This window comes from Phragmites australis, chromosome 17 (assembly GCF_958298935.1).
Source record: "Phragmites australis chromosome 17, lpPhrAust1.1, whole genome shotgun sequence".
Lineage (NCBI taxonomy): Eukaryota > Viridiplantae > Streptophyta > Magnoliopsida > Poales > Poaceae > Phragmites > Phragmites australis.
In genome coordinates, this window is record NC_084937.1 from 11607679 (window position 1) to 11634144 (window position 26466).

At 41.5% G+C, this 26466-nt stretch overlaps 2 protein-coding genes across 5 annotated transcripts; one reads left to right on the forward strand and one right to left on the reverse strand.

Annotated features, from left to right (window-relative positions):
• The first annotated feature begins 1305 nt into the window (after positions 1–1305).
• LOC133897200 (peptidyl-prolyl cis-trans isomerase FKBP53) lies at positions 1306–5440 on the forward strand. Its single transcript, XM_062337842.1, has 11 exons — positions 1306–1448; positions 1659–1709; positions 1808–1881; positions 2206–2441; positions 2524–2708; positions 3662–3971; positions 4061–4259; positions 4523–4607; positions 4697–4738; positions 4825–4873; positions 4971–5440. The coding sequence occupies exons 2-11, from the start codon at positions 1697–1699 to the stop codon at positions 5047–5049; spliced, it is 1272 nt and encodes a 423-aa protein (XP_062193826.1). The 5' UTR covers positions 1306–1448; positions 1659–1696; the 3' UTR covers positions 5050–5440.
• A 144-nt stretch (positions 5441–5584) lies between these two features.
• LOC133897199 (bifunctional aspartokinase/homoserine dehydrogenase 2, chloroplastic) lies at positions 5585–26070 on the reverse strand. 4 transcript variants are annotated; one of them, XM_062337839.1, is made up of 19 exons: positions 25922–26070; positions 24855–24920; positions 24439–24503; positions 23923–24297; positions 23260–23348; positions 22224–22527; positions 21412–21464; positions 21019–21224; positions 20635–20722; positions 20445–20558; positions 10052–10150; positions 9780–9974; positions 8610–8692; positions 7918–8143; positions 7250–7395; positions 6969–7104; positions 6405–6488; positions 6238–6330; positions 5585–6051 (listed from the first exon to the last, which is right to left on the reverse strand). In XM_062337839.1, exons 1-19 carry the CDS (start codon positions 25999–26001, stop codon positions 5806–5808), a joined length of 2748 nt encoding a protein of 915 aa, XP_062193823.1. In that variant the 5' UTR covers positions 26002–26070; the 3' UTR covers positions 5585–5805. The 4 variants fall into 4 exon arrangements, with proteins under 4 accessions (XP_062193823.1, XP_062193822.1, XP_062193824.1 ...); XM_062337838.1 differs by having other exon boundaries at positions 23923–24300; XM_062337840.1 differs by lacking the exon at positions 25922–26070 and adding an exon at positions 25203–25865 and having other exon boundaries at positions 23923–24300.
• Between the last annotated feature and the right edge of the window lie 396 nt (positions 26071–26466).

The following is a 26466-nucleotide window of genomic DNA, read 5'->3' on the forward strand; positions in this document are numbered from 1 at the left end:
ATCCTTGCTTTCTCAACAAAAATGGTAATGGAGAGTAAGTCCAGCCCAAAACATTACTAGGCCCAGTCCAAAAGATCAAGAGTATTTTCCAGGTCAAAATTTTCTGACAGGGACAAAGCGGGCCCATTAGTTTGTTTTTCAAGTTTTTTTTCGTAGGATTTTAATTTTTAAGAGGAGGCATATTTAAAGTGCCACTAGCTCATTTATTGTACATAGGCTAATTGCTCGGGGACAAATAAGGGTTGTTTTTTACGGTGAACAAATAAGGAAAGGGAACCTAGCTTCATCTGTCTCCCACGTGTCAGGCGCTGAGCGACCCTCTTACCACGCATGGTTGGAAGAGGTGCAGCCGCGAGACCAGTTAAGGGTGACAGTGGGACGAGTTGGATCGGACCTTTGCAGGTTTTAGACCTAGCGGGTCAAGTTTGGTTGTAGAAACTGCCCTATGGGGCCATCAGATTAGGGACTCGAGTTAGGTTCGAATTTGGATCACAGTTTACACCCACGGGTGCTCCACGACCTTAAAACCCCCGAGGCCTATTACCCAATGCGGTGCATTCTTTATGGCCCATTCCTATGCGACGTGACGGGCCTCCTCCTCTAGTCCTCCCCTACCCAATTGCTCCCCCTCGCCCTCCTCTCTCTTTGCCAAGGTCTAAGGGGAAGAGGTCTCATTCGGCCGTTCCTCTCCCTCACCTCGGTCCGGTGTGCATCACATGCTGCACGACCACCACCCAAACGAACCTGCCTCCACCAACGCACCAAGCCCGCCTACACCGTCGTGTGTCCCTCCTCCTCATGGAGCTGTCTGCGCCGCCCATTTGGCTTTGCATGCCATAGTGAGTCAGCACATGGGCACATTGTCACTGACTTCGCCCCCAATCAGGCTAGTTGACCACAATTCAAGGAGGGAAGAGCTCAATTTGGGTGGTATGGTGCTAGGACCAAGATTGCTGAGGTCTCTCCAAGCTTGTGCTGCCAAGGTTCGAGTTTCAGGTATCCCATCGAGTCTTAGATCTCCATCGCGATCGGAGACAAAGGTGGTTTTACACCCGGTTTGATTTTTAAATCTAGGTCGGGTTTCATATTTTGATCGGATGTGTTCTTGCTTCATCCAATCTCAACCTCACCTGTTGCCACCATTAAGACTGGTTTGCGGAGGGTAACCGCCGAATAGTAATTCTGAACCTTTTTTGCAATTTCTTGTACGAACGGCCCATTTCCGTTAAAACAAGCAACGATAGGAGGCCCATCAAAAGCTAGGTACGGCCCACGAAACAACGATGCCGCTAGAGTTCTCAACTATTTACCCCCTTATGGCACCGATAAACGCCTCCGCTCCCTCGCTCCCTCCGTCCCCTCGGCTTCGCGCCGAAGCAGGTGGTGGCGGCGCGGTGACCACCACCGCCCAGACTCCTCCTCAGAGCCCGGCGGCTTCTCGCGTCAAGGTATGTCCTCCGGTGTCTCCTCCCTCTAGCCCTAGTCCCCTCCTCCCAAACCCTAGACTAGCCGGCCAGCCACCCCTGGGCGCAGCCCGCTCTCTGGGAGGTTCTTGGCCAACAACAGTTGCTCTCTGGCTACAAATGGTTACGCTTGGAAATGATGAAATGATTGCTATTTCCATTTCACTCGCTCACTGATCCTTTTCCGTTAATTAGCGTTGCGGCTCCCGTCTGATCCCTACCAACCCGTCCCTATGGCGTTCTGGGGTGAGCCAACTTCTTTCTTTTCCTTTGTTTGCCTGAGCTCGTGCATTGTTTCGTTTGTTAGTGTTGCTACTTATTTAACACGTGATTGATTGATGCAGGGGTGGAGGTGAAGCCTGGGAAACCCTACACCCACAGCTACCAGGCCTCCCATGGCCGACTCCGCATTTGCCAGGTTCGGTCCCCCCCCCCCCCCCTTCAGGCTGTGGTTTTGTTGACATGTGGTACATGCTTCTTCTGATTAGAATTTATTATCATCAGGTTACCTATCACAACAGAAAAGTTCTTGAACCTGAAAATAGAACTAAGCTGATTGATTACTTCTTCTTTTTCTTTTTGATCTGATTGGAACATAATGGTGCACTTCACTTCGTTATTTCCATCTTGTTTCTGGAATTGAGTGAAGTTGCCGGCATGATAAAAAGTTCGCTTCTATGCATCATAGCCCTTTTCAACAAGTTTTAAGTCCATGTTATACACTGTCTTACTTGTTATTTAGGCTGCACTGGGCAATTGTGATGCTGCTGGAAGGACGGTGCTGCAATGTAATGTTGGCAACAAGATCCCCATCAAACTTTGTAGTTTAAATCCAAAATTGGCTGAGATGTGCCATCTAGAGATCGAGTTAGAGGAGGTCGATGATGTCGTGTTCTCAGTAATTGGTCAGAGTTCCATTCATCTATCTGGATATTATGTCAGGGCAAGCAGCAGATCTAATGTGGGAGATGATGAATCGTATCCTTCTAAACAGGATCATGCCTTTGTTTCACTTTTATAACATTTTGGACTGGTAAGTCGTTCTTAACATTATAACTAGAGAATCTTATGGGGAAGATATTGGACAGTCGGACACTGATGAGGAGCATGATGCCAGTGAGGACAGCTATGAGTCTGATTTTATTGATGATCGTGATGTTCCAGTACCTGAGGACAACTATGGGTCTGACACCATGGATGATGGTGATGTCAAGGGCTCCTCTCCACGCCACCACAAACAAGAAGGTAAAAGATTGAATCGTGTGACAATGGATTTCATTGCATAATTTCACCTAGAGATACTTGCTTCTATCTTGTTTCAAGCCTATTGTTGTAATTTCGGTGTTCACCATGTGAAGTCAATTAAACAGAGAACTCTTAATAACACGTGACTTATCTTTCTCAGTTTACATTCATAGTTATTACTACGAATGAGTAAATTTTGGAGTAATTGTCTTATACTTCCGTGAAAAATGTCTTATACTTATTTGTTTTGTTTATCAAGATATGATGGAGATTTCTTTTGTTTGTGACCATATGGATGACGGATGTCAGCTAGGTAGCTCATATTTTAACATGGTAACAGGTGCTATTATTTGCCATTTGGGTGAGTCTGATCCTGCGTAGCTTCAGACCACAGTGCAACCGCATGGAAAGCACATCGAACCATAGTGTTGCATTTTGGTGGCTTATCTTATATTGTAGACTCAGGAATAGGGGAGAAGCATCAACCAAATCAGCTAATTTCTCTTGCGTGCCTACCACATATTTTAATGCATCGTTCTTTGCTACACTAGTGCCTTTGATGTGTGAGCCATGTTATACATTGTTAAATGTTCTGAAACTTGATCAGTGTGCATAAATATATGTGATCAGCAATGCTTTGTTTAAAGCTATCCTTCTGCTGTGCATTATATTTGCATGTGACACTTTTACATTTTATTCTAGAAGTGGCATAGCCTAGGTGGTTGTTTGATTGCTGCTGGCTTGAAAAATGAATTTAACATGCCTTTTTCTGTTACATTCTTACTAGTGGCACTATACTTAGTTTCTTGTTGTTCCTCTGTGTTCTGTTCACACTACTTGTTTATGTGTTCACACGAAGCCATTGCATGTTGCAAATATACTTAATGTGCATATATCTGCTCTTAATTTTATCCTACTGATTTCTAGCAAATTTCCTATCTCTGTGCAAATAGCTTTTGAAAAACCGACTAGTAAGGTTGAAAGACGGCGGCGCTTAAAGAAGTACCAAGTAGATAGCACTGATGATGACTCTTCATTCAAGCCTGCTGTCAAGCGCAATGCTCCTTCAATATTTGATAGTGGCAGTGATGATGATGATGATAATGTGCCTATATCTGTTGCATTGGCTAAGAAAGACAGCAATAAGGTTGCTGACGAAGTCGAACCCCCAAATGTAGAGGCAAAAGATAAGACCAGAAAGAAGAGTAGCGATGCGAGGAAAAGAAAAAGTTCTGCCATCAGCCTGGACACTGCATCGCCAATGTATATCTCTTGGCTCCTACTTAGGCATCTAAGTTTTTCTGTTATCTGTACTGCTCACTGATCTGCAACTTGTAACATCTCATGAGCAGGGATATAACAGATGCTAATGCATCATCGGTTTCAAAAAAAGGTGCTGAAATTAAAAAGAAATTGAAGAAAAGGTTGAGAAATCAATTAGAGGCAGAAGGCGAAAAACAATCCAAGATAAGAACATTGGAAGATGGGTTGATTGTAGAAGATCTGTCAACAGGAAACCTGGATGCAAAAATGGCTTCTAGTGGCAGCAAGGTAGCCACTTAGTTTCTTTCCTGAGAGTTCTGTTTAGCATGCTTTTAATTGCACTTTTCATATTTATGTGCTTGGCAAAGTTCCCTTGCTTTATCTCATCTTGCTATTGGCAGTTTGGCACTCATATTTCTACTGACATTGTATTCTTGGCAATTAGTTGATCATCATGGCTTTGCAGTCAGTACATTGTAGGAGTAGTATTTTTATACCAATGTACCTTTCCTAAAAGAAAAGATGTAAACAACCCAGCTTTGTTTATGCAGGTCTATATCAAGTATGTTGGTAAGCTAAAGGATGGGAAAATTGTTGAATCTAATGTCAATGAAAAGCCTTACAAGTTCAAGCTTGGTAATATATTGGCAAACACCCTCATTTTTGTACTTCATTTTGAATTGTTAATTTGAATACTCACATAGCATATATTGTGCTAATTAAAGGTGCTGGGAAAGTAATTCGTGGATGGGATCTCGGTATTTGTGGTAACCAGCTCAGAGTTTAATTTTTATGTTTCCAAGTTGTTTGGGAGTCCAGTTTATAGATTATAGTTTTGTGATATTGACTGTAGGTATGCGTGTTGGGGAGAAAAGAAGGCTCACCATCCCAGCATCTTTGTGGTATACATTTGACGTCTTGTGCTTTACATTCTATACTAGACAAGTTATATATGCACACTTCAATTTATATTGCTTATGGATCATGTTTACTTTGCAGCTATGGCGATAAATCAGTGGGGAAAGTACCCAATAATTCTTCAATCATCTATGAAATTGAGTTAGTGAAAGTGAAGTAGAGAAGAATACATCGCAGGCTTCTGCATGTGCCCAATGCCAATAGCTGCAACAGGAGTACATGGGTTTTGTTGAACTAGAGATGACGCATGTTCGTACTGCTTTGTTTCACATAGGTGATGGTACATCTAAAATTTTGTTTCCCTCTGGCAGAGGAATTACTCTACACCTCTCGTAGGTTGAGATCTGTGGTCAGACTGCTACGACATTTGCCGCTGGAACACAATAGAAGCTTCCATGTGCTATCAAATGTCAAGTTTCTGTTTTGCTTATGTTGAAGGTGACCAAGAATATTTAGCATGCACTTGGTCCAGTTAATTGCTGCATCACTTTGTAAACTGAGTACGCTCGCTGACGTACTACTATGGTCCAGTTTTCATTTCTTTGTGATTACTTCACAGTTTGCTGCTCCCGTACCCTGTTTCAATTGTTGATGATGGATGAAGCGGAGTTTAACGTTTACAATTTTATTGGTTCCCTCACCTGCTACACTAGTCTATTTGCCGCTTCTGGATTCCACAAATGTGGCCATTGTGATTCGTTGCGGCACAAGCAAATATTATTGCATCGCTACTTCATTGTCAATCCAAAGAAATCTGAATTCGGTGGCAAAAACAACACCTGGCCAGCTATTCTAAAGCCCAACAGACCTTATTTCCGATATACGAGCCAATGTTGTGCGTACCCCAGTCCGGAGACATGCAGGACAATGGTGTCCGTCTGCCTCTGAAAATAACTTGTCACGGGACTCAGCAACCCTACGAGGGAGCGCCGAGGTAAGACGCCAGCCGCAGGATGTCGCAGAACACGCCTCCGGCCGTCACCTCGGCGCCTGCGCCCGGCCCCCGCACGATCAGCGGCTGCTCCTTGTACCTCGAGGTGGTGAACGCGATGATGTTGTCGGAGCCAGAGAGCTGCGCGAATGGGTGGTCCCTCTTGTACCTCCGCAGCTCCACCTGTCCCTTCTTGTACACCGTATCCACGACGCCGACATAACGCAGGACCTGAAAGGTTCAAATGGCTCGATCACCTTCTGCTCAAGTAATTTCGGAAATATTTGCTGAGAGTGAAATGAACAATGCAGGGCAAAAGCTAGATATCATGCGTGAGTTCATTCATATTTAGGCGTTCGCACAATGCACTGATAAAGTCCTGATTGAAATGCAGTGGACTGCGAGAGGTCTACTCACTTCGCCTGCAGCATCGGCATCACTGCGTTGCCTGGCCCAGTCCTGATCGAAGGATGGTAGCTTTTGAATGAATTCATCTGCCGACGAGCATGACTGCATGAAAAAAAAAAACAAGTTAGACCATGCGAAATGTGAGGCATCGGATGCTAAGAGGATGAAAAACTTACAGCAAGTGCCTCTGGTACAAGGCTCTTCACAGGAATATCAGAAAGTTCAAGCTTCAGACCAGATTCCCGTGCAAGTATAATGACCTGATCCAATAAACAAATTAGGGCCAAGTTGTGACAGATAAAGAAAAAGAGAGAGCAAAAAGGTACAACAAAATCATTACCGAGTCTTTTGCATATTATTTTCATTTTCACAACAAACAACAGGGAATATAAAATTTCTCGAAATTATATTTTGGTTTGCTGATTTTGGATCCTTTACGCAAAATAGAAAAACTAGGAATTTCATCATGTGATCGTCCCAGGAAAAAAAAATTACAAAGATTTGATTCAAGAAGCCTTTAGATGAAAATATCACCAAAAAGTATTTTTAACTGAGCTAATAGGTGGAGTTAGTCCAGATCGAAATGAAATATACCATCTTTGGCTACATCCTTAAAGTTGTATATATGTTGCGAAGATTCATATTGATGTGGATAGATAAATCAGAAAATCTGTCAACTAAGCTGATAAGTCCAAGTACAGTGCCTGCTATTATTAGTTTTTGCAGAAACCAAGCTCTACCTTTCTGGCAACATCAGTTCCAGATAGATCTTCTCTTGGATCAGGTTCGGTGTATCCAGCCTCTTTTGCTTCAGCAACGACATCACTAAAGGTCCTTGTTCCTTCAAAATTGTTAAAAATATAACTCAAAGTTCCACTGCAATTGAACAGACAACAGACAATGTTTCAGAACAATGTATCCAAGTATTTGGTACAAAAGTTTAGTATGGTCCCTCTGTGATTTACTAAGTTGCATAGAGCCAAGGTAAAAATTCTGTTGTCGTCCTGAAGCATACACACACCTGAAAATCCCCTCAATACGCAGTATCTTGTCACCTGTCTCTAGAAGACCTCGCAGGGTGCTAATGATTGGGAGACCGGCGCCAACAGTTGCTTCATAAAAGTAATGAGTATATGATGCACGCTGCAGAGTTCGTAGTTTCAGGTACTGCAGGCAAGCAACAAGAGTCATTTATTCATTAGTAAACACTCCAGTAGCAAAATATAGATGCTCCACGCACAAGTGTTTAAGAATTGATATCATTTTGCGAGCAACTAGATCTCAATCAATTACACGGTTAAAGAGCCATTTTGCGGTTGCTTTCCTTTGCTAAGATGCACTGTGGTATCTAGTTAGTTACAGTAAACTTTACTAAGTATACAAAACGTTGCTTTTTTTTACAAGGGAAGATTTTGCTGTTATGGCCCCAAAATAGAAGCTTTCAATTAACTTCTCTATCTAAATGTAGAAGCAAAAATAGAAGGCTTAGAAAAGCCATCATAATGTTAAACAGAGAGCAAGTCTTAAGATTCTGGATTAGCCATGATTCGCAGTCATCGACAAGGTGACTGGGCAAAAAGTAACTGGCTATCAACTGAAATACATAGTCAATTATCATTTAACAGATAAAAAGAATTATTTCAAAACAAAATAAAGAAGTTTGTATAAAGTTTCGCCAGCCTTAGTTACCCGATCAAGTGGCCCAGAATTTGCTTTCTTATTCGGCGTGATGACATGGATACCCTTCTTTAACCAATCATAATAGCGGGATGCCACACTTGTATCTGCAGTGCAGTCCACCAAAACTTTGTTTGGAAACACATGATTATCGGACAAATGGCGAACAAAATTAGCAAGATCAGCTGGTTCTGCTTCCTTTCGTAGCAGCTCTTTCCACTGGGTTAAGTCTATTCCTCTACACAAAGAAACAAAAGAATATTGAAACATGAAAGAAAATGTAATATTCCCCCTAAAAAAAAAAAGGTAATATGCTAGCCAAGCCCAAAAATGGCAACGGTCAAGAAACTAGTTTAGTAAAACAGGTTTTGAAAGGACAAACAAAAGAGCGTCCATGACGGTTTGTATGACATGCAAAAAAATCTCCATGTCCAGCCTAACTACTAGTTGATTCCTGGAATGCACTGGATCATACAGAAGTAAAAAAGAAATTCTGAAGTGTTGTTCTTAATAACTGCCAACCCAGAATATTGTCCTGTTAATCACTATTAGGACAGCTCAATGAGAGAGAGGTACAACAGAAAGGTCCAGGTACAGCTACAGCACCCATTTCACTAAATCATGACAAAACTATTTGTTAATTTCTGACAGAAAATTAATACAGGCAGGTTCTTTCCAGAAAAGCTGAGGATTGAGTAACATACGTGTCACTCAAAAGCATCGTACTAGAGCCAGTTATTCCCATGACACGCAGATCAATGTTCAAATTTTCCTTGAGAACAGCAGCCTGCAGAAGAATCTGAATCAGTACAAGTGTAAAAATAAAAAATGCTCTAGTGCGGCTTTGAAGTTCTCTGCTTTTGTGTTAAGCCAGAAAGAGCTTGAACTCATCTTATTTTGACAGAGTCAAACCTGATCTTGTCTCAGTCAAGTCTTGACTCAATCCTAAACACCAATAACTACAATCGTGGGTGTTGGTTCCACTCATGAAACTACATGAACTTGAATGAAATCATTTTCGAGTAGGTTTAGCAACACAAAAGGTTTATTTTAATGGTATCATCATGAACAATTCAAAACGAATTGATTCCCCATACTAGGGAAAACAATTGTTACGATCCTGCTTGATGAACACCAAGCACAAGAGTGAAACTTCGGTTCCAACAAAGGATACAAGTAATCCGAGGTACAATTGACAGCATTTGATGGAATTGAGTCTGGGAAGAGCGGGAAATCAGGGAGAGGCAGCAAGAGGAATTGGGATACAGGAGGAGATGGAGTCCAGGGGGAAGGAAGACGAAGCCGAGTCTGTTCTGTTCGTTCTGTTCGGTGTTGATTCGATCCCTTTTGTAGCGCCCAAAAGCCGTCCCTTTGCCTGGCCCCACAAGCCAGCCAGTCCCAGGAACCCATCCGTGACAATTTTATATTATGTTCTTATCATGCCCACGTTAGTTGGGGTGAATCCTTGTTATTATCTTCCCTATCTGGGTAAGCCATAAAAAAATAGCAGTAGATATTACTATTATTACTGCGTTATTAGGTTGCTTGGCTAGAAAATGTATGGTAGTTATCTTTTGAAAGGGTCCTGAATTATGTTAATTATAATTTATTTGGTGGCTCGAGAAAGGGAAGAAGGTTGAGCAAATAAGGGTGTGCCAGGTTTTTTCAGCAATTGTACTGACAGTGAGAGGGACATTTTTAGAAAAAGAATAAAATAACTGCCCAGTCTCTTATGATTTCTTGTCACATTTTGTTTCACCACTGACATTTCAAATTTTCCCTAACAATGTTGTATATACACTTTTTAATCCTAGTCACTAGTTTTGACAACTCAAAAAATAAAATGATTGGATACTGTTCGTGACATGATGTACCTGATCCCTCAGCTGGTTAAGGAGTGTCCCACCAACCAAACCAGGTCCGATGATACCAACAGCAAGTGTAGTCTTCGAGAGGAAGAACCTTGAGTGAGCAGCTCTCAGAGCCCTTACACAATCTTTTTGCTTCAATACAACAGTAATATTGTATTCACTGCAACCTTGAGCTATTGCTCGTACATTAATATTTGCCTGCATCCATTATTTAAGGGTAATAAATCCCAGCATCTATGAGAAACTCCCAATTTCACCAAATCCAGAAACGTTACCTTTGCTAATGCATCAAAAAGTATTGCACTGACTCCAGGAGTGCTGGCCATCCTCAGGCCAACAGCAGCAAGAATGCTGCAACCATTGATAACTTCGACCTGAAATGAATTATTTGCATCCAAAGTATATTAGAGGTGATCCAATCCATAAAAGATAAAACAAAGACTTTGCTATACATCCACATCGTAACTCACTACGATATTTTCCATAGTAATATCACCAATCTGTAAAGTGTAAACAGGACAAGGAAAACATAGTGTTGAAATATAGGTGAATTGCCCACCTTCTTTTTGATAGGGAAAGAAAATTTTCCAGAGTTGAAAACTCAGCTCTATATCCTATAGTGTTGAAGTATAGGTTAATATATATTAGTAAAAGAAAAAGGTAACTGTACAGAGAGAGGGAAACCCCAAACTTTACAAGGGCAAGGGAGCCCAAACAAGAGGGACAGAGGGAAGAAAGAAAGCTAGAAAGCAAGGACCCCCTACTGAAATGACAATATCCAGTTCAGAATCACAGGACTTTTATCTTCCTTGATTTTGTGAGATTGAAGCAAAGTTTCCTCCTTGAAGTTCTTCTGCCAGAATTGAAAACTCGGCTGTTTTTGCTCAAAGATGAGGGTATTTCGCTGTTTTCAAATATTCCAAGCTCCAATAATGAAGATTTCCATGAAGAAAGAGCATCTGAAGACTTTTTTAGCTTTTGTCATCATTTCAAATAATGGTTTGGAGAAATCCCAATCAATGCCAATGGAATTCCAACATCTTGTCACATCCTAAATCCTTAACTACGTAATTAAGTATAATCACGTTTCTTAAGCATTATGTTTAACTTTGTGTAATTTTATTTCGGAACGCTAATACAGTTCGTCTAAAGTCAATTGGATGAGATAAATGAATTCGGGAGAGAAAATAATAAGATTCGCAGTTAAAACGGACCATTTCTTTAACACGTGGACCCCACATGTGGACCCACCACCCTAACCACCTAGAGGGGCAACAGCCACTTGCTCCCTCTCTCTCTCTCCCTCCCCCACGCCTCCCCCTTCCTCTCCAGCTAGCCAAAGCAAGGGAGGAGCTCCCCCTCTCACTCTCTCTCAAGCCTTCTCTCTCTCTCCCCAAAATCCGATCTCAAGAGAAGGATTTGAGGTATGCATGTGGTATCCACACGATCATAAGTTTATGAGCTACTCATCTATCCAATTCATTTTTGTTTAATGGAGGAATCGAGTTGTTCTTGAGTTTTTGGAGTAAAATATAGTTTTGGGCGAATTTGAGCTATGAAGTCGTGTTGCTAGGTTGATGAGTGAGTTCCAGATTCCTTGAACTATCCCTAGCATGTTTCTCTTAAGCCTGGAGAGGCTCGCAATCAAATCAACCCCAAAATCCCCTCGAAAACGGATGTTCTGGACAGCCCGGATACTCCGGGTTCAACAGGAGAAAGTCCATTGAATTGTATTAAAAAATCGTTAGGGTTTAGGGTGAAAGTTGGGTCTAGAATCATTTGGATATGGCCTATACATGTTTATATGGTATAGATCTTTCATGCGAGTCGAATCGCCCGAGAGAAATTTTTGAGAATGTCTAAGTCTGCCCCACTCGGATAATCCAGGTAAGCCCAAGGTTCCGGGTTAAACCGGCAGGTTTAACCAAGCACCCTCGCCCGGAGCCTCACATGGAGTGTCCGGTACAACCCGGATAGTCCGAACCAACCCGGAGGTTCCGGGTTAAATCGAAAATAGCTAACAGGGAACCCTCTCCCGGAGGTTGGCCCGGAGGCTCCGGAACCCGGATACTCCGAGTCAACCCGGATACTTCGGCCTCCTGATATTTTTCCGACTTCGTTTAGATCGCTTAGTGTAATATTAATTCGTGTGTCTTGCACATCTAACATGTTTTTATGCATATTGTGGCATGCATTGTTACACTTCAATCATACTCATCATTGCATACGTTCTTCTCTAGTGAGCGGAGAACCGGCGCGTGACTCGATGGTGATTGAAGATGACACCCATCTCCCCGAGTGTTGCGCGGGTAGCATAAGGCCCAAGTTTTCTCGAAAATTGACTTGAGGCTGGGTTACCATCAAATCAAGATCCGACAGGACGATATTCCAAAGACGGCTTTCTCGACCCGTTATGAGTTGTATGAGTTCACCATCATGTCATTCGGCCTGACTCATGCTCCGACTTTCTTCATGTACTTAATGAACACTGTGTTCATGGATGAACTTGACAAGTTTGTCGTGGTCTTCATCGATGACATTCTTATATACTCCAAGACTGAGGAAGAACATGCAGAGCACCTCCGTGTTGTTCTCCGTCGCCTTTGAGATCACCAACTCTATGCTAAGTTCGGTAAATGTGAGTTCTGGCTCAAGGAAGTCGCTTTTCTAGGACATGTATTGTCTGAAGATGGTGTCGCAGTCGACCCAAGTAAGGTGCAGGATTTGCTCAATTGGGTTCAACCCAAGAATGTCACCGACATCCGGAGTTTTCTCGGACTTGTGAGCTATTACCGCGGGTTCATCGAGAATTTCTCCAAGATTGTCAAGCCAATTACTGAGCTGTTGAAGCAAGAAAGTGTGTTTGAGTGGTCAAGTAACTGTGAGTCAGCTTTCCACACCTTGAAGAAACTGCTCAGACTGCTCCTGTTCTTGCTCAGCCTAATGTGGGTAAGAGCTTTGACGTCTATTGCGATGCTTCCAGCATAAGTCTCGGATGTGTTTTTATGCAAGAGCGAAGAGTTGCGGCTTACGCATCACATCAGTTAAAGTGCCATGAAGAGAACTATCCAACTCATGACTTAGAGCTTGCGGCAGTTGTGCACGCTTTGAAGATCTGGCGCCATTATTTATTGGGCAATTTGTGCCGTATTTATACGGATCACAAAAGTCTTAATTACATTTTCACTCAAGTCGATCTGAACATGAGGCAGAGGAGATGGCTCGAGTTGATCAAAGACTATGAATTGGAAGTGCATTATCATCCCGGCAAAACCAATATGGTCGTTGATGCACTGAGTCAAAGAGCTTGATGCAATTGTCTTAAGGTTGAGCCCGGAATACCATACTTTGTGATGATTTCCGACAGCATGGATTTGAGATAGTTCCGAAGGGATTTATTGCAAATTTGAAGATCAAATCCACCCTCCTAGATGAAATCAAGGCAGCTCAGAAGAATGACAAGGGCATGGTCTGAATCCGAGGCAAGATGAAAGGAGGCAAGACCACGTGTTTTTTGAAGATTACCAGAGTATTCTATGGTTTGGGAACCAGCTAGTGGTTCCGACGGTTGAGGCATTGAGAAAGAAAATTCTGGATGAGGCTCATGATTTAATGCTATCCATCCATCCTGAGAGCACGAAGATGTAATAAGACCTCAAGCCCAGATTTTGGTAGACTCACATGAAGCGAGAAATCGCTCGATATATTGCTGAGTGTGATGTCTGCCGAAGGGTCAAGGCCGAGCATCTCAAACCGGCCGGTACGCTTCAGCCTTTGCCCATCCCCTTCTGGAAGTGGGAGGAAATCAGCATGGATTTCATTACCGGGTTGCCGAGGACTTCGCAAGGCTATGACTCAACTTGGGTCATTGTGGACCGATTGACAAAGTCCGCTCATTTTCTTCCTTTCAAGACCGTGTATTCGGTCAAGCAATATGCGGAGCTTTACCTCACTAGAATTGTTTGCCTTCATGGAATTCCGAAGAAGATCATTTCTGATCGAGACACTCAGTTCACCTCTCATTTCTGGAGGAGCCTTCATGAGGCTATAGGAGCCGAGCTCTTCCATAGTACCTCATATCATCCTCAGACAGATGACCAAACTGAGAGGGTGAATCAGATCCTAGAAGATATGCTCCGAGCTTATGTATCTCAAGGTGTCTCCACTCAGAGGGGTCCGACACTTTCAAGTCAGAGGGAAGCTAGCACCTCGTTCAACTAAGTTTCTCAAGGTTCAATGGAATAATCACTCCGAAGATGAGACGACGTGGGAACGAGAAGATCAGCTTCGCGCCGATTATCCTGAGTTCTTCTCCAACTTGTGAATATTGCATTAGTTTTCATTCCCATAGTTGGTATCATGTCCACAACTGGTATTTTTCCCACAGCATGGTTCCTAGATTTGCACCGAATCTCGGGACGAGATTCTTTTAAGAGGGGGAGGTTTTGTCACATCCCAAATCCTTAATTACGCAATTAAACATAATCACGCTTCTTAAGCATTATATATAATTTTGTGTAATTTTATTTTAGAACGCTAATACAGTTCGTCTGAAGTTAATTGGATGAGATAAACGAATTCGGGAGAGAAAAAATGAAATTCGCAGTTAAAAAGGACCCTTTCTTTAACATGTGAGCCCCACATGTGGGCCGACCACCCTAACCACATAAAGGGGCAGCAACCACCTGCTTCCTCTCTCTCTCCCTCACTCCCCCACGCCTCCCCCTCCCTCTCCAGCTAGCCAAAGCAAGGGAGGAGCTCCCCCTCTCACTGTCTCTCAAGCATTTTCTCCCTCTCTCTAAAATCCGATGTCAAGAGAAGGATTTGAGGTATGCATGTGGTATCCACACGATCACAAGCTTATGAGCTACTCATCTATCCAATTCATTTTTGTTTTAATGGAGGAATCGAGTTGTTCTTGACTCTTTGGAGCAAAATGTAGTTTTGTGCGAATTTGAGCTATGAAGTCGTGTTGCTAGGTTGATGAGTGAGTTCCAGACTCCTTAAACTATCCCTAGCATGTTTCCCTTAGACCTGGAGAGCCTCGCAAATCAAATTAACCCCAAAATCCCCTCGAAAACGGATGTTCTAGACAGCCCGGATACTCCGGGTTCAACAGGAGAAAGTCCATTGAATTGTATTAAAAAATCGTTAGGGTTTAGGGTGCAAGTTGGGTCTAGAATCCTTTGTATATGGCATATACATGTTTATATAGCATAAATCTGTCATGCGAGTCGATCGCCCGAGGGAAATTTTTGAGAATGTCTAAGTCTGCCCCACCCGGATAATCCAAGTAACCCCAGAGGTTCCAGGTTAAACCAGCGGATTTAACCAAGCACCCTCATTCGGAGTCTCACCCGGAGTGTCCGGCACAACCCGAATAGTCCAGACCAACCCGGAGGTTCCGGGTTAAATCGAAAATGGCTAACAGAAACCCTCTCCCGAAGATTGGCCCGAAGGCTCTGGAACCCGAATACTCCGAGTCAACACAGATACTCCGGCCTCCTGATATTTTTCCGACTTTGTTTTGATCGCTTAGTGTGACATTAATTCGTGTGTCTTGCACATCTAATATGTTTTTATACATATTGTGGCATGCATTGTTGCACTTCAATTATACTCATCATTGCATGCGTTCTTCTCTAGTGAGCGGAGAACCGACGCGTGACCCGATGGTGATTGAAGATGACGCCCATCTCCCTAAATTTTGCGAGTGTTATGCGGGTAGCATAAGGCAAACTCGAGAGTAGCAAGGCAAGCATCTAAGTATACTTATCCTAATACTTTGGACCTCGTATGGTATAAATTGATAAATATGCCTTCTGTATGTATGCATGAGTTTGAGTCGATGTCGGGATATGGTGGGTAGAACCTATATAGATGCATGATATTTTTCTTCAATTGTTGTTGACCTATATCCTTGTAGACCGGGCATAATCATGTTAATATCTAACTTAAACTGTGATACGAGTTGCTTAGTATTAAATAGGTTTATGGTAGAAGTCAAGCGGTGAAATGTTTCATCATTCGCGAGCATAGGCTTAATAATTACTTACATAATGATATTGATGATGAGTTGATGAGTGGTAAGATGAGACGAGATGTGAGCGGTGTTAGGGGTATCATCTGCCCTGGAGGAGGTTCCCGGGGTAGTTCGGTGAAGGAGCCCGAATACCGTAGACCGTTTTGCATCGGTTAAGCATCGATTGTTGATCGTCGTTGGCTTAAGCACTTACCGTACTCACCACATGCCGATCTAATGGTAAGACGAGCCGAATACCTTTGTAGCTGTGATCATTTGGGCCTGAACATCGACGGTGTGAGTGGGCGGACTTAGAAGAGGTATCTAGTTTGCTCCGGGAGTAGTTCTAGATACCTCCGCGCCGAGCGATACATGTATCAAATGGTTGGATCTTATTGGAAAAGATTGTCACGAGTACCCCTTTGTGTGCACTTTAGCGAGTGGCACAAGCCAAATTATCCTTGTGTCGTGTGGGTAAAGGAGTATCCCCATGCAGGGTGTAAAAATATTTCAAAATATCGCGCTCTCGGTCATAAGCATGCCTTCTGTCCATACGCACCATCGTGGAGCTCTGTTGTAGATTGTGGTTGGTTATGTTGGTTATGGTGGAGATGGTTCGTATTACATTTATGTTCGTTATGGTTCCAGTTAGAATTATGTACAGTTGGTCTTTGCAGGGTATAGTGGTATTGTTGTTAGTTAAGTTTAGGTGCTCACACATGTATGTGTCAAATTGTTTTTGCATGTAAATTTTACTTAACCATGTGATCGTTGTTTTCTTGCTAACATCCAAATGCATGATTCTTGGAGTCGAACTAATTATAAGTTGTTCATTATGGATTAAATCTTACAAGTACCTTCGTACTTAGCTGCTCTACAGGTTTTACAGATGAGAAGGAGTTGGTCTTTAGCTACTTCAAGCTTGTTGAGGGTGGTGGCGGGCATGATTAGTGCATCCTACTCTGTTGGCGTGCTTTTGTGATGGGGCCTAATGGCATGTGGCTCCATCCTGCTTTTTTTTATAGTTTTAGTCTTCCGCTGCGTAGTTTTTTTTCAGGTTAGGAGTTGAGCAGGTTTTAGTCTACTCCTAACTCTCTTTTACTGTAAATTGTAATAACTTGGTGAAATGTACGTGATGTCGCCTAGAGGGGGTGAAATGGTGTTTCCTGAAATTTAAAACTTCGCAGCGGATTATTGAGTCCGGATACTCTGGAGACTCCGAGTTATACAGAACCTGGACACTCCGGAATTACCCGGATAATCCGGATGAAATCGAAACTTATGAACTTTTGAGCAAATCTAACAAAGTATATAAGTTACCATAGGTTCTAAGAGATGCCTAAAGATCTTATCAGCAACAACCTGCAGTCCCACGCACACAAGCAAGAAGATCAGGAAAATCTCCAAAAATCAACTAGAACAAGTAAATGTGCAATAAAGTAAATGAGACAAAGATTTGTTCCCGAAGTTCAGCCACCTCACAAAGAAGTGCCTACGTCTCCGTTAAGGAGCTCACAAAGAGCCAAGTCTCTCTCAACCCTTTCCTCACCCAAGCGACCACAAATATCAAGTTAGGGTTCTTACTAAAATCAATGGGTAATACAAACTTCTCGGAGCACTCCACAAGCTTGGGTGCTCTCCGGGTGACGTCTTGCCGTCTAAGAACTTAAAACTCCAAGAGTAAAGAACGCGAATCAAAAGCTTGACGATGACCTCAAATGCTTAAGAATAGATTTTAGCTCTCTAGCACTCAATCTCACTTTCCAAAACCTAATCTCCAAATCTTGCAAGAATCAAAACTCTAGAGGAGTTAGGAGGGCTATTGAATGGCTTTGAATGAGTTTGTTCACGAGTTGTTCAATAGCAAATGAAGGAGAAGGTGATGGGTATTTATAGTCCACTTCAAAAAACTAACCGTTATTGTGCATTTTGTACTGACCAGGAGTATCCGGGTTCACCCGGAGACTCCGGGTAACACTTGGGCACACAGGCAGAACCACTATCCGGAGCCTGCTCGGAGGGTCCGGAAACACCAGAACCCAAAGTATTCGGACCAACCCGGAGACTCCAGGTTAAGCACTTAAAGCCTACCTAAGACTCTAGCTCGGAGTCTCATCCGGAGACTCCAGCCACATACCAGACTCCAGGGTATCCGGGCTAACCCGGAGACTTCGGGTTGAACTCTCAAGCTCAAACCAAGACTCTCTATCGGAGTCTCACTCGGAGACTCCGACCTACTGATCAGAGTTCAGAGTATCCGGGCTAACCCGGAGACTTCGGGCTTAGACAACATAAGCCTTCTTTCCCAGTATCCGTGGGTGATTGTGTCTCTCAATTTTTGGTTCTAAAAATATACTTTGAGCACTGAGACACCTTCAAGATTATTAACACGCATCCCTCTTGATAGTACGGCTATCCTAAACTCAATTTCAAAATAAAATGAATTAAAGCCTATTGAGTAACTACATGCCTCTCTTTTCTTTTTGAGGGACGCCAACGTCTCTTAACTTATCCAAAAGGACCTAAAAATCTGTTCATAACTTTAGCAAACCCATTAGTCCCTTGATCGTTTGTCATCAATTAGCCAAAACCCATATAGGGGGTCTAGATGCACTTTTACTTGGTAAATCCTTAAAAATTTATAATATAATTTAATTACTTACTTTTTTCTTAAGCTGTATTGTGATGCTATATGTTGTAAAGGCATGTGTTTCGATCCTGGAAGTAAACATGTGAATTGTGTTGTGATGCTATATGTTGTAAAGGCATGTGTTTCGATCCTGAAAGTAAGCATGTGCCAGGACTACTGGAATGACATTCTGGTTAATCATCGAGGTTGTGATTATAAATAATAATTCTCCTGATGATTAATTAGAATACTGTTTGAACAGTTCGCCTACACATCTCATGCCGAAGTTGCAGCCAAAAAAGAGATGGAAGGCTATTTCTTCAATTTGGAGTCTGCAGAGAACACAATTGTTATTGTTGTTTTCCACTTTGAAGTTTTTCCTTTTTAAAATGTTTCTTGTATTGAGTCTGTCCATCAATAGTAACCAAGAGAAAACTCTAAGTTTATTACAGCATTTAAAATCCCATATCCATTTGAAAGGTTGTGGGGGAGTGATGTGCTTGTAAGGCAGATTGTAACATTTCTTAGATGAATACACCTGTGATCCCCAAAAATATTGCCAAGTATCCTTACCATTCTCCTGTATTTGTATATCTTGGATGAGTTCTTACAGTTTAATATATTCTTCGTATGCTTGAGCTGACAAAAGAATGTGAAATTGCCTTTCTGTACTGTTATTCATCAGAAATTATGCCACTGAGATATTTTTGTTTTTTGCAAAGGAAAAAAGTCTTGGGAACTTTTCTTCTAATAGATGACTATTCCAAATGTCCGAACAGAACAAAAATGTTTTGCCACTTCCAATTGAGCATGTAGCAATTCCCCTGAACAAATCACTAAGCCTTATAACATCTTTCCACTAGAAGGAACCTTTTTCAGTAGAGGCATGGGCACTTGACCATTCTGGTACTATGTAACTCATATCAGCTTAACCTAGGGTAAGTCTTTCCAATTATAAAATTTGTCCAGGTGTTTAAGCAATAATGCAAAATTCTGATTTCTGAGATTCACAACACCTAGCCCACCTTTGGATTTGGGTTTGCTCATCTTTTTCCATGCTACTAAGGGTTTGCTTTTTGCATTAATATCAGACCATCTCCATAGACAGTGCCTCCATACTCTATCTGTGTATTCAATCACAACAACTGGAATTTCCAAGGTACATATTGTGTAAGTTGGGAGAGAAAAGATGACAGAGTTGGTAAGTTGCAATCTGCCAACATGAGAGAGAAGTGATGATGTAGAGTTTAGCCTTCTTTCAGTCTAATTCATAAGAAAAGCATAGTTTGAATTTCCCACCTTTCCCCATCAGGTTACGCTTTTAGATGAACTGGTCGGTGCATATAGTTCAATATGGTATCAGAGCCAGAGGTCTCAAGTTCGAGTCCTGGTGGGCGCAATTAAACAAAAAATTACAGCCGACTCCTATTTCCACATCTGAGGCTTGAGAGAGCCTTCACGTGAGAGAGAGTGTTAAAGTATAAGTGAATTGCTCACATTTCTCCATCAGCTTAGTCTTTTGGATGAACTGATCGATGCATACAGTTCAATACATAGGACTAAACTGAGCAGTGTTCCTATGGTTTTTTTTTTTTTTGGGTTGCTGAGCATTTGGAGATGGCCTTTAACCTACAGTCATGGTACCAATAAAGAATGAAATGAACTTATCTTATATTTGTTTTTCTTTCCAATGACCATGAGATCAAGTTAACATGTTATTGTTCACTTGTATATATCAATAGATTTATTATGCCAGAATATGTAATTTGTTAATAGAAAGCTCCCTGATTTAACTCCCTAAAGTATGAAGTATTATGTTAGTGTACTTGCTTTAAGAATTAGTGTATCACCTACACATGAGGTGATGCTATTACCATCAGGAAGTAAGGTTTGCTTGATGTATGTCAGTATTATCCTAGTTCCATTTTTTAAACTAACATTATTTGGTCGCATTTATCTCAACATCATGTTTGTCAAAGAAAATAATTGAATAATCACTGTAGAAGACAGTAATTACCTTAGATAGCCTCCCTGCTGCTAACGCCTCACGAAACCTAACATGCAAGGCTGCAGACACTGCAGCAACTTCCTTTTCTGGAACAGCAAAGCATACCGAATGTTCACTGCTAGCCTGCATGATATTTTGCAGTGAGGATGAACTTAGATGAATCATATGTAGATACCAAAGATAAAAAGACATCATCTACCTGAGATATCATGATAACATTAGCTCCAACATCTTTTACAGCACTAAATATGGTACTTGATGTACCTGGAACACCAGCCATTCCAGTTCTGCAATGAAGAATTAGGAACTATTTAGGCTATAGAAGATATAGGTTTTAACGACTACATAGTCAGGCCATCTTGTGTGTAAAACCTATGGCTTAATTCTCCTTGAGTTAACATTGCTAGATCAGCCTAAAGCAGCACCTAGAGTAGACATTTCTAGCTGACATATGGCACCGAAATTTTCTTTTGAAGCTAAAGAAGATCATGGAAGTTCAGTGTCACAAAGATTAATGATTAAAGCATAAGGAATTAATTGTATACAACTTGGAGGTTCAAACTAAGGAATCATGCTAGCTTACCCTTCAACATTGACAAGGGCCAAGTTATCTATAGTAGCAAATGATTTGACACAAGCATCTAAATCACCATTTTCATTGGCAGGCTGTTTGCAGATCACGGTTCCGGGGGCAGAGACATTGAACATGTTCCTAATAACAATGGGAATGTTGTCTTTCATCACAGGTATAATCGTGCGCGGATGCAACACATTTGCCCCAAAATATGACTGCGCAGAACAAATTCGAGTAAATCAATGAGCTTTCATGTGGTAAGAGATCTAATAGCTTGGAATGCAAGTGAAGAATGAGCTTAGAGCATATGAACTTTTGTGCGGCTTGCACCACTTTGCTCAAAGGTAGTTAAATGATGAGTGACTAGCATATGAACAAGTGTCCTAAGAATAGAGACATTACCATTTCCCAGGCCTCCTGGTAGGATAATGTGCTTAAGATCACAGCCTCACTAACTGCATTAATCACATACTTTTTAATCAGATATATACTTAAATCGTCAGTACACGAAAAGGGATATTGCCCTGTGTTAATAGAGAACTAGACAAGTCCAACAGGTTTGCTTTTGAATATTTGATAATGCACACATAAACATTTACTGGATGATTTCTGTTCAATAGTTTAATTTGCAGATATATTTTGCACCTACATTAAAATGGAGAGATCATAAGTACTTGGAGGTTTATTATATATCATGTCCGATTCTTCAATAATGACTATGAAAATACATTCAATGCCAAACGTGGCAGCGGTAATGAGTGATGACAGTTGCAAACTTGCAGTCTTCAAGTTAAGCAAGTATCTCATTTTGTTTTATAGTATAATAGGGGATGATCACGTGAATAACTCTGAAAAAAGTGTATTCCTCCAAATATATTATGTGTACCTAAATCTATGGGGAAACATCCAATGCAAACCATATTATGGTGCAATTTTGCTAACCCTTCACGTGAACTGTTTGACCAATTTGGATAGATAAGAATCAAAGGGATGTGAACAGGCGGGATCCCTCATAAATGATTTATTGATCCTAGAATGGCATTCACGAATCATCCATCCATGAGTCCCATCCCTTTGAATCTGATCTATCAAAATTTCATCCCAACAGCTGATGCAAAGAGTTAGCACCCAAATATATGTTTGCACTATATATGTCCCCTAAACAAAGGACAATTTTTTGTCATGAAGCAAATGAAGACGCATGTAGGACAAACCTTTTCTAGGATCTGCACTAAATACCCCATCAACATCAGTCCAGATAGTGACCTGGCGTGCCCTGACAAGAGAACCAATTATGGCTGCTGAGAAATCACTTCCATCCCTTTTTAGAGTCGTAGGAATGTTTTCTGCTGTACTCGCAATAAAGCCCGTAGCAACTATTATTTCAGCTGGTTGTCGAGAAAACCATTTCTGAAGTCGCTTCTCAGATTCTAAGTAATCAGGATCAACCTGATTAGATCCACTGGGTTTTACAACTAGAACTTCTCTTGTATCCATCCAACTGCAGGGTGTCCCAGACTGCATGAATTAGATACTGTAGTATAGGTCAGTTTGTTCAGAAAGGTAACGGTAGATTAAATTAGAAAAGGAAGTAAGATTTCCTAGTTGTATCTTTTTCTGGAAGATATATCGTTGTTTAAAAAGGATGCATTTACTTGCAATTATTAAATTCCTCCCCCACTATATGTAAATTTTGGCACTTGGAGAGCAGCAGCAATGAGTCCACTGCTCCTGTCAATGAATTCAGCGATGATGAATTTGCATCATCTCAGTACTGAACTATAGCAGCACTTGTTACGCATGAAACTTCATACAAGAACTAAACTAGAACAGCATATATGGTGGCCACTTCATACAACGATGGCTTTGTAAGGTAGTCTTTGAGTTTTCAAGAATACTAAAGAGCGCTAAAGGCTGAAGCAAATTAGAAAGGCGCACTGCAAAAGTTAAAGTAAGCTCATGTGTTCCCATGAATAATAGTTTTTCATTTCTTGCACAAATTGTTCAGTCAGTCAGCAAGGTAAAAAAATCATTATAAGTGCAGATGCTATTAAGTGTTCCTGTAAAAAAATGCATGCCTCATTGTTGTTTAGTTGGACATTAACACTGGAAAAGGCAACTCCATGTAGCACGAAACGTTGCTGACATTCCGATTCTAGGATATTACAACACATAAATTTGCTGCAGCATTAATAAGTTGTTAAAATTATAGATACATTGTACAAGTTATCAAGCACTTTTCAATTGTACCTTCTTTATTGCATAAGATAACATATGAGCAGACCACAACTCTCCATGCCCAACAACAAAGTCAGAGAAAGATTCTGTCGCATGCCCAGCTGCACACATAAAAAAAGTATTATAAATCTCAGAGATTACAAATTTGAAGTTACCACTAATTTTGGGCATATTTGGTACCCTTGCGTAACAAGGCAAGAAAATAGTCAAAATAAACAGCACCAGTAGATAAATATGATTGCTCAAAAAAATACAGAACCCCAAAACAAATATAATCCTCCATAAGACAAACTCTTACAAGATGATGGTGATTCTGATGTACAAATTAAAGCAGGATCAACTCAGCATTTGGCAGAGTGCAGACATCAACAAAGTCTAGTGTCCTAAAAAATGCTAGGCACTAGGTGGGCAGTGGTGTGGCGTCTAGCACCTACATGGCCTCTTAAGCAGGCTAGGCAGCAATTAGGCACTAGGTGGGAGAGTGCAGGAGGGTACCTAGTACCTAGGCGAACTAGCCGTCTGCCTTTTGAAACAGTGGAGCAAACTCTCCATGACAGCAACAAAAACAGACAAGATAGGATTCAGCAATCAGAGAATATACTTCCAGACCTGACAAACAAGACTTGTCACTCAAGAATAGAAGAATATGAAATGTGGAGAATTAACAGCTCAAACCTATATAAATAGCATGGAGCATTGCTCGCAAGTTGCTGATGTCTGAGTGCAATTGAGACAAGAATCTTGCAAGGTCTTCTCCATCAAGAAGATTCTTTGCTGCAGCCATATGCTTCTCAAAAACTTCTTCTAGTGCTATGGTATACGAATCATCCCTTGATTGAGCCTTATGTACAAGGTTGTACATCATGTCAGTGACTTTGGACATTGCGGAAACAATGATCAGTTTTCTCTCAGAAGAATCACCAAGAACTATGTCAGCAACACTCTGAATTCTTTGAGGTGTTCCCATACAGGTTCCGCCAAACTTGTGCACAGACCACATATTACCTTTTGGAAGATAAGTATTAGCTTCATCTTGTTCAACTGAAATAGCTGCTGCAAGCAAAAAACATATATGTAAAGAAAAGCATAAAATCTTAGATGGTAACATTTTCAGGGTGAGACGAGGTTAAAATGGTTGTGCTAAGGATATGAAGTTAAACATTGGCAATGCATGATGGAAGGCAGAACTACCAGCGGCTGGTCTGAGCAAATTTGTCAAATGATGTCTCTGCAAACTTCCTTGAGACTGACCTATCCTGAACAAGATAGCAACAGAACAAACAGAAATATTAACTTCATTTTTTTGCAATGTGTAACTGACTGGAGTAGAACTGGTAAAGGAGTACATGATCCAATAGAACCCAATGGAGACAGCATAACAGGACTTTAGAAGCTATTTACTCTGGATAAGATTAGAAATGTGTTTTAGGACAATTATATGATAGCTCTGAGAACATCAGACATTAAACACTAAATATGCGATTGAAGCTTGCAAGGCCAATTGAATGGTAAATATGTGTTTGAAATTTGGCCATAATAAATATAAGCCATCTAGCTGAAAAGATAATTTATTAATGCACAACAGAATTCTCAGCACAGAACACTACCTAAAGGAGCCTCCCAAAGATCGGTCTTGATTTAATTCGTACTTCCAGCATTGTGAAACTGCTTCCCTGTCAACCAGCATAAAATTAACGCAATGAGTAGAAAGATTGAAAGAATGGCATGTACAATAATTAGATACCAGACTCTCTTTCTTTCTTTCTTTCCTTTTTTTTTTTTTTTTTGAGAACACAGATATCAGATATTAGATGGCACAAAGTCCTGTAAAATGTTGGAAGGAACAAAGAGTAACAAAAATGCAGAGTGTCCAATCCATCCTACAAGATATAGCATGGAAACAAAAATCGGTCTTCAGTAAAGCTCACAAATATGTAATAAATTCAGAAATACACCTCTTTTCATCTACTTATTTTGGAGCTTCAAGACCGGTATATGATGCACAAGTTTCAAGTTTGTGCATCCATGCTCCCCATATTTGTGTCAGGCCCTGAACAGTTTGGCCTATTTCTTAATCCATAGCTCCCACGGTTCCTGACTTGCAATTTTTGTTGCGTAAATCCAAACAGATGGACCGCCCATTTGTAGTCTTGGCCATTTCCATGTGGACGTTGATACAAACTTCATGGCCTGGCCAAGACCAACTCTAACTGAATATCATTATGGTAGATTGATAGCACACAAAACAGAACCAGCATAGGACTCGTGGTTGGGTTCAGACTTCAGAGAGACGATACCCAGAAATTGCAACTCGGTATGTTCTCCGGCTCTTCGGGAGCCAATTTATTTATCAATCGTATCAAAACAGATAAGAGAGTAACCTCGGCCAACACATCCTACGCCAAGAGGCCGTATGCCTGCATCCATCGAATTCCCAACACTTCAAGCCCCGCCTTGGCATCTAAACAACATCCGCGCCCCACGAAACCCAAACCAATTGCATCCATGATGAGTGCCACCTGCGGAGCCTCAGGTCACCGCTGATGCCATATCCTCCGGCGCCCGACGGCCGTGTGCGACGAGAAAAGGGGCCGCCACCACGACAGGGAAACCGGCGTCGCCCACGCGCAATGCGATCGCGAGCGGATGAGGCAAATGGGGTGAGTGCCCGTACCTGCCGGAAGAGGAGGAGGGGATGCGCCGGCGAGCGCCAGCGGCGGGAGGGAGGGGACTTGCGACGGCGAGGCCCCGCATCTCACGGCGGCGCAGCGAGAGCCAAGAGGGACTCGCGGGAGAGAGACAGAGCGCAAGGCAACAGAACGGCTAGACGCCAACCCCCCCCCCCCCCCCCCGCTTTAACCCCATGCTGCTCACATTGTCGAAGCAAATCTCTTTTCTCTCTGTAAAATAGAGTTGTTCTTGCATCACTTTTTCCTTTTATTTTTCTCATATCTAATAATTTTAAAACAAATTTATTTATTTTTATATTCATTCTGGTTTTTCCCTATTAATTACTAACATGTTGTACTAATATAAAAATAATTAAATAAATTAGAAGAAAATTTAGCATATAATCTTTTTTTTCATCTCATTTGAAATTAAATTAAGTATAGCTCCCGACGTATTCGTTCGGCAATACTCCGATAGCATATCCACAATTCATTCGTTGAGTTTATATTTAATGTTACTGTATTCAATATTTATATTTTTCTTACCATA

Coding starts and splice junctions, on each gene's coding strand:
- LOC133897200 (XM_062337842.1), top strand. Junction 4,739..4,824: donor ATGGGATCTCGGTATTTGTG/GTAACCAGCTCA, acceptor TATTGACTGTAG/GTATGCGTGTTGGGGAGAAA. Junction 4,874..4,970: donor ACCATCCCAGCATCTTTGTG/GTATACATTTGA, acceptor TTTACTTTGCAG/CTATGGCGATAAATCAGTGG.
- LOC133897199 (XM_062337838.1), bottom strand. CDS start 26,001: ATGCGGGGCCTCGCCGTCGCAAGTCCCCTCCCTCCCGCCGCTGGCGCT. Junction 20,723..21,018: donor GCCCTTGTCAATGTTGAAGG/GTAAGCTAGCAT, acceptor TCTTCATTGCAG/AACTGGAATGGCTGGTGTTC. Junction 20,559..20,634: donor ATGTTATCATGATATCTCAG/GTAGATGATGTC, acceptor AATATCATGCAG/GCTAGCAGTGAACATTCGGT.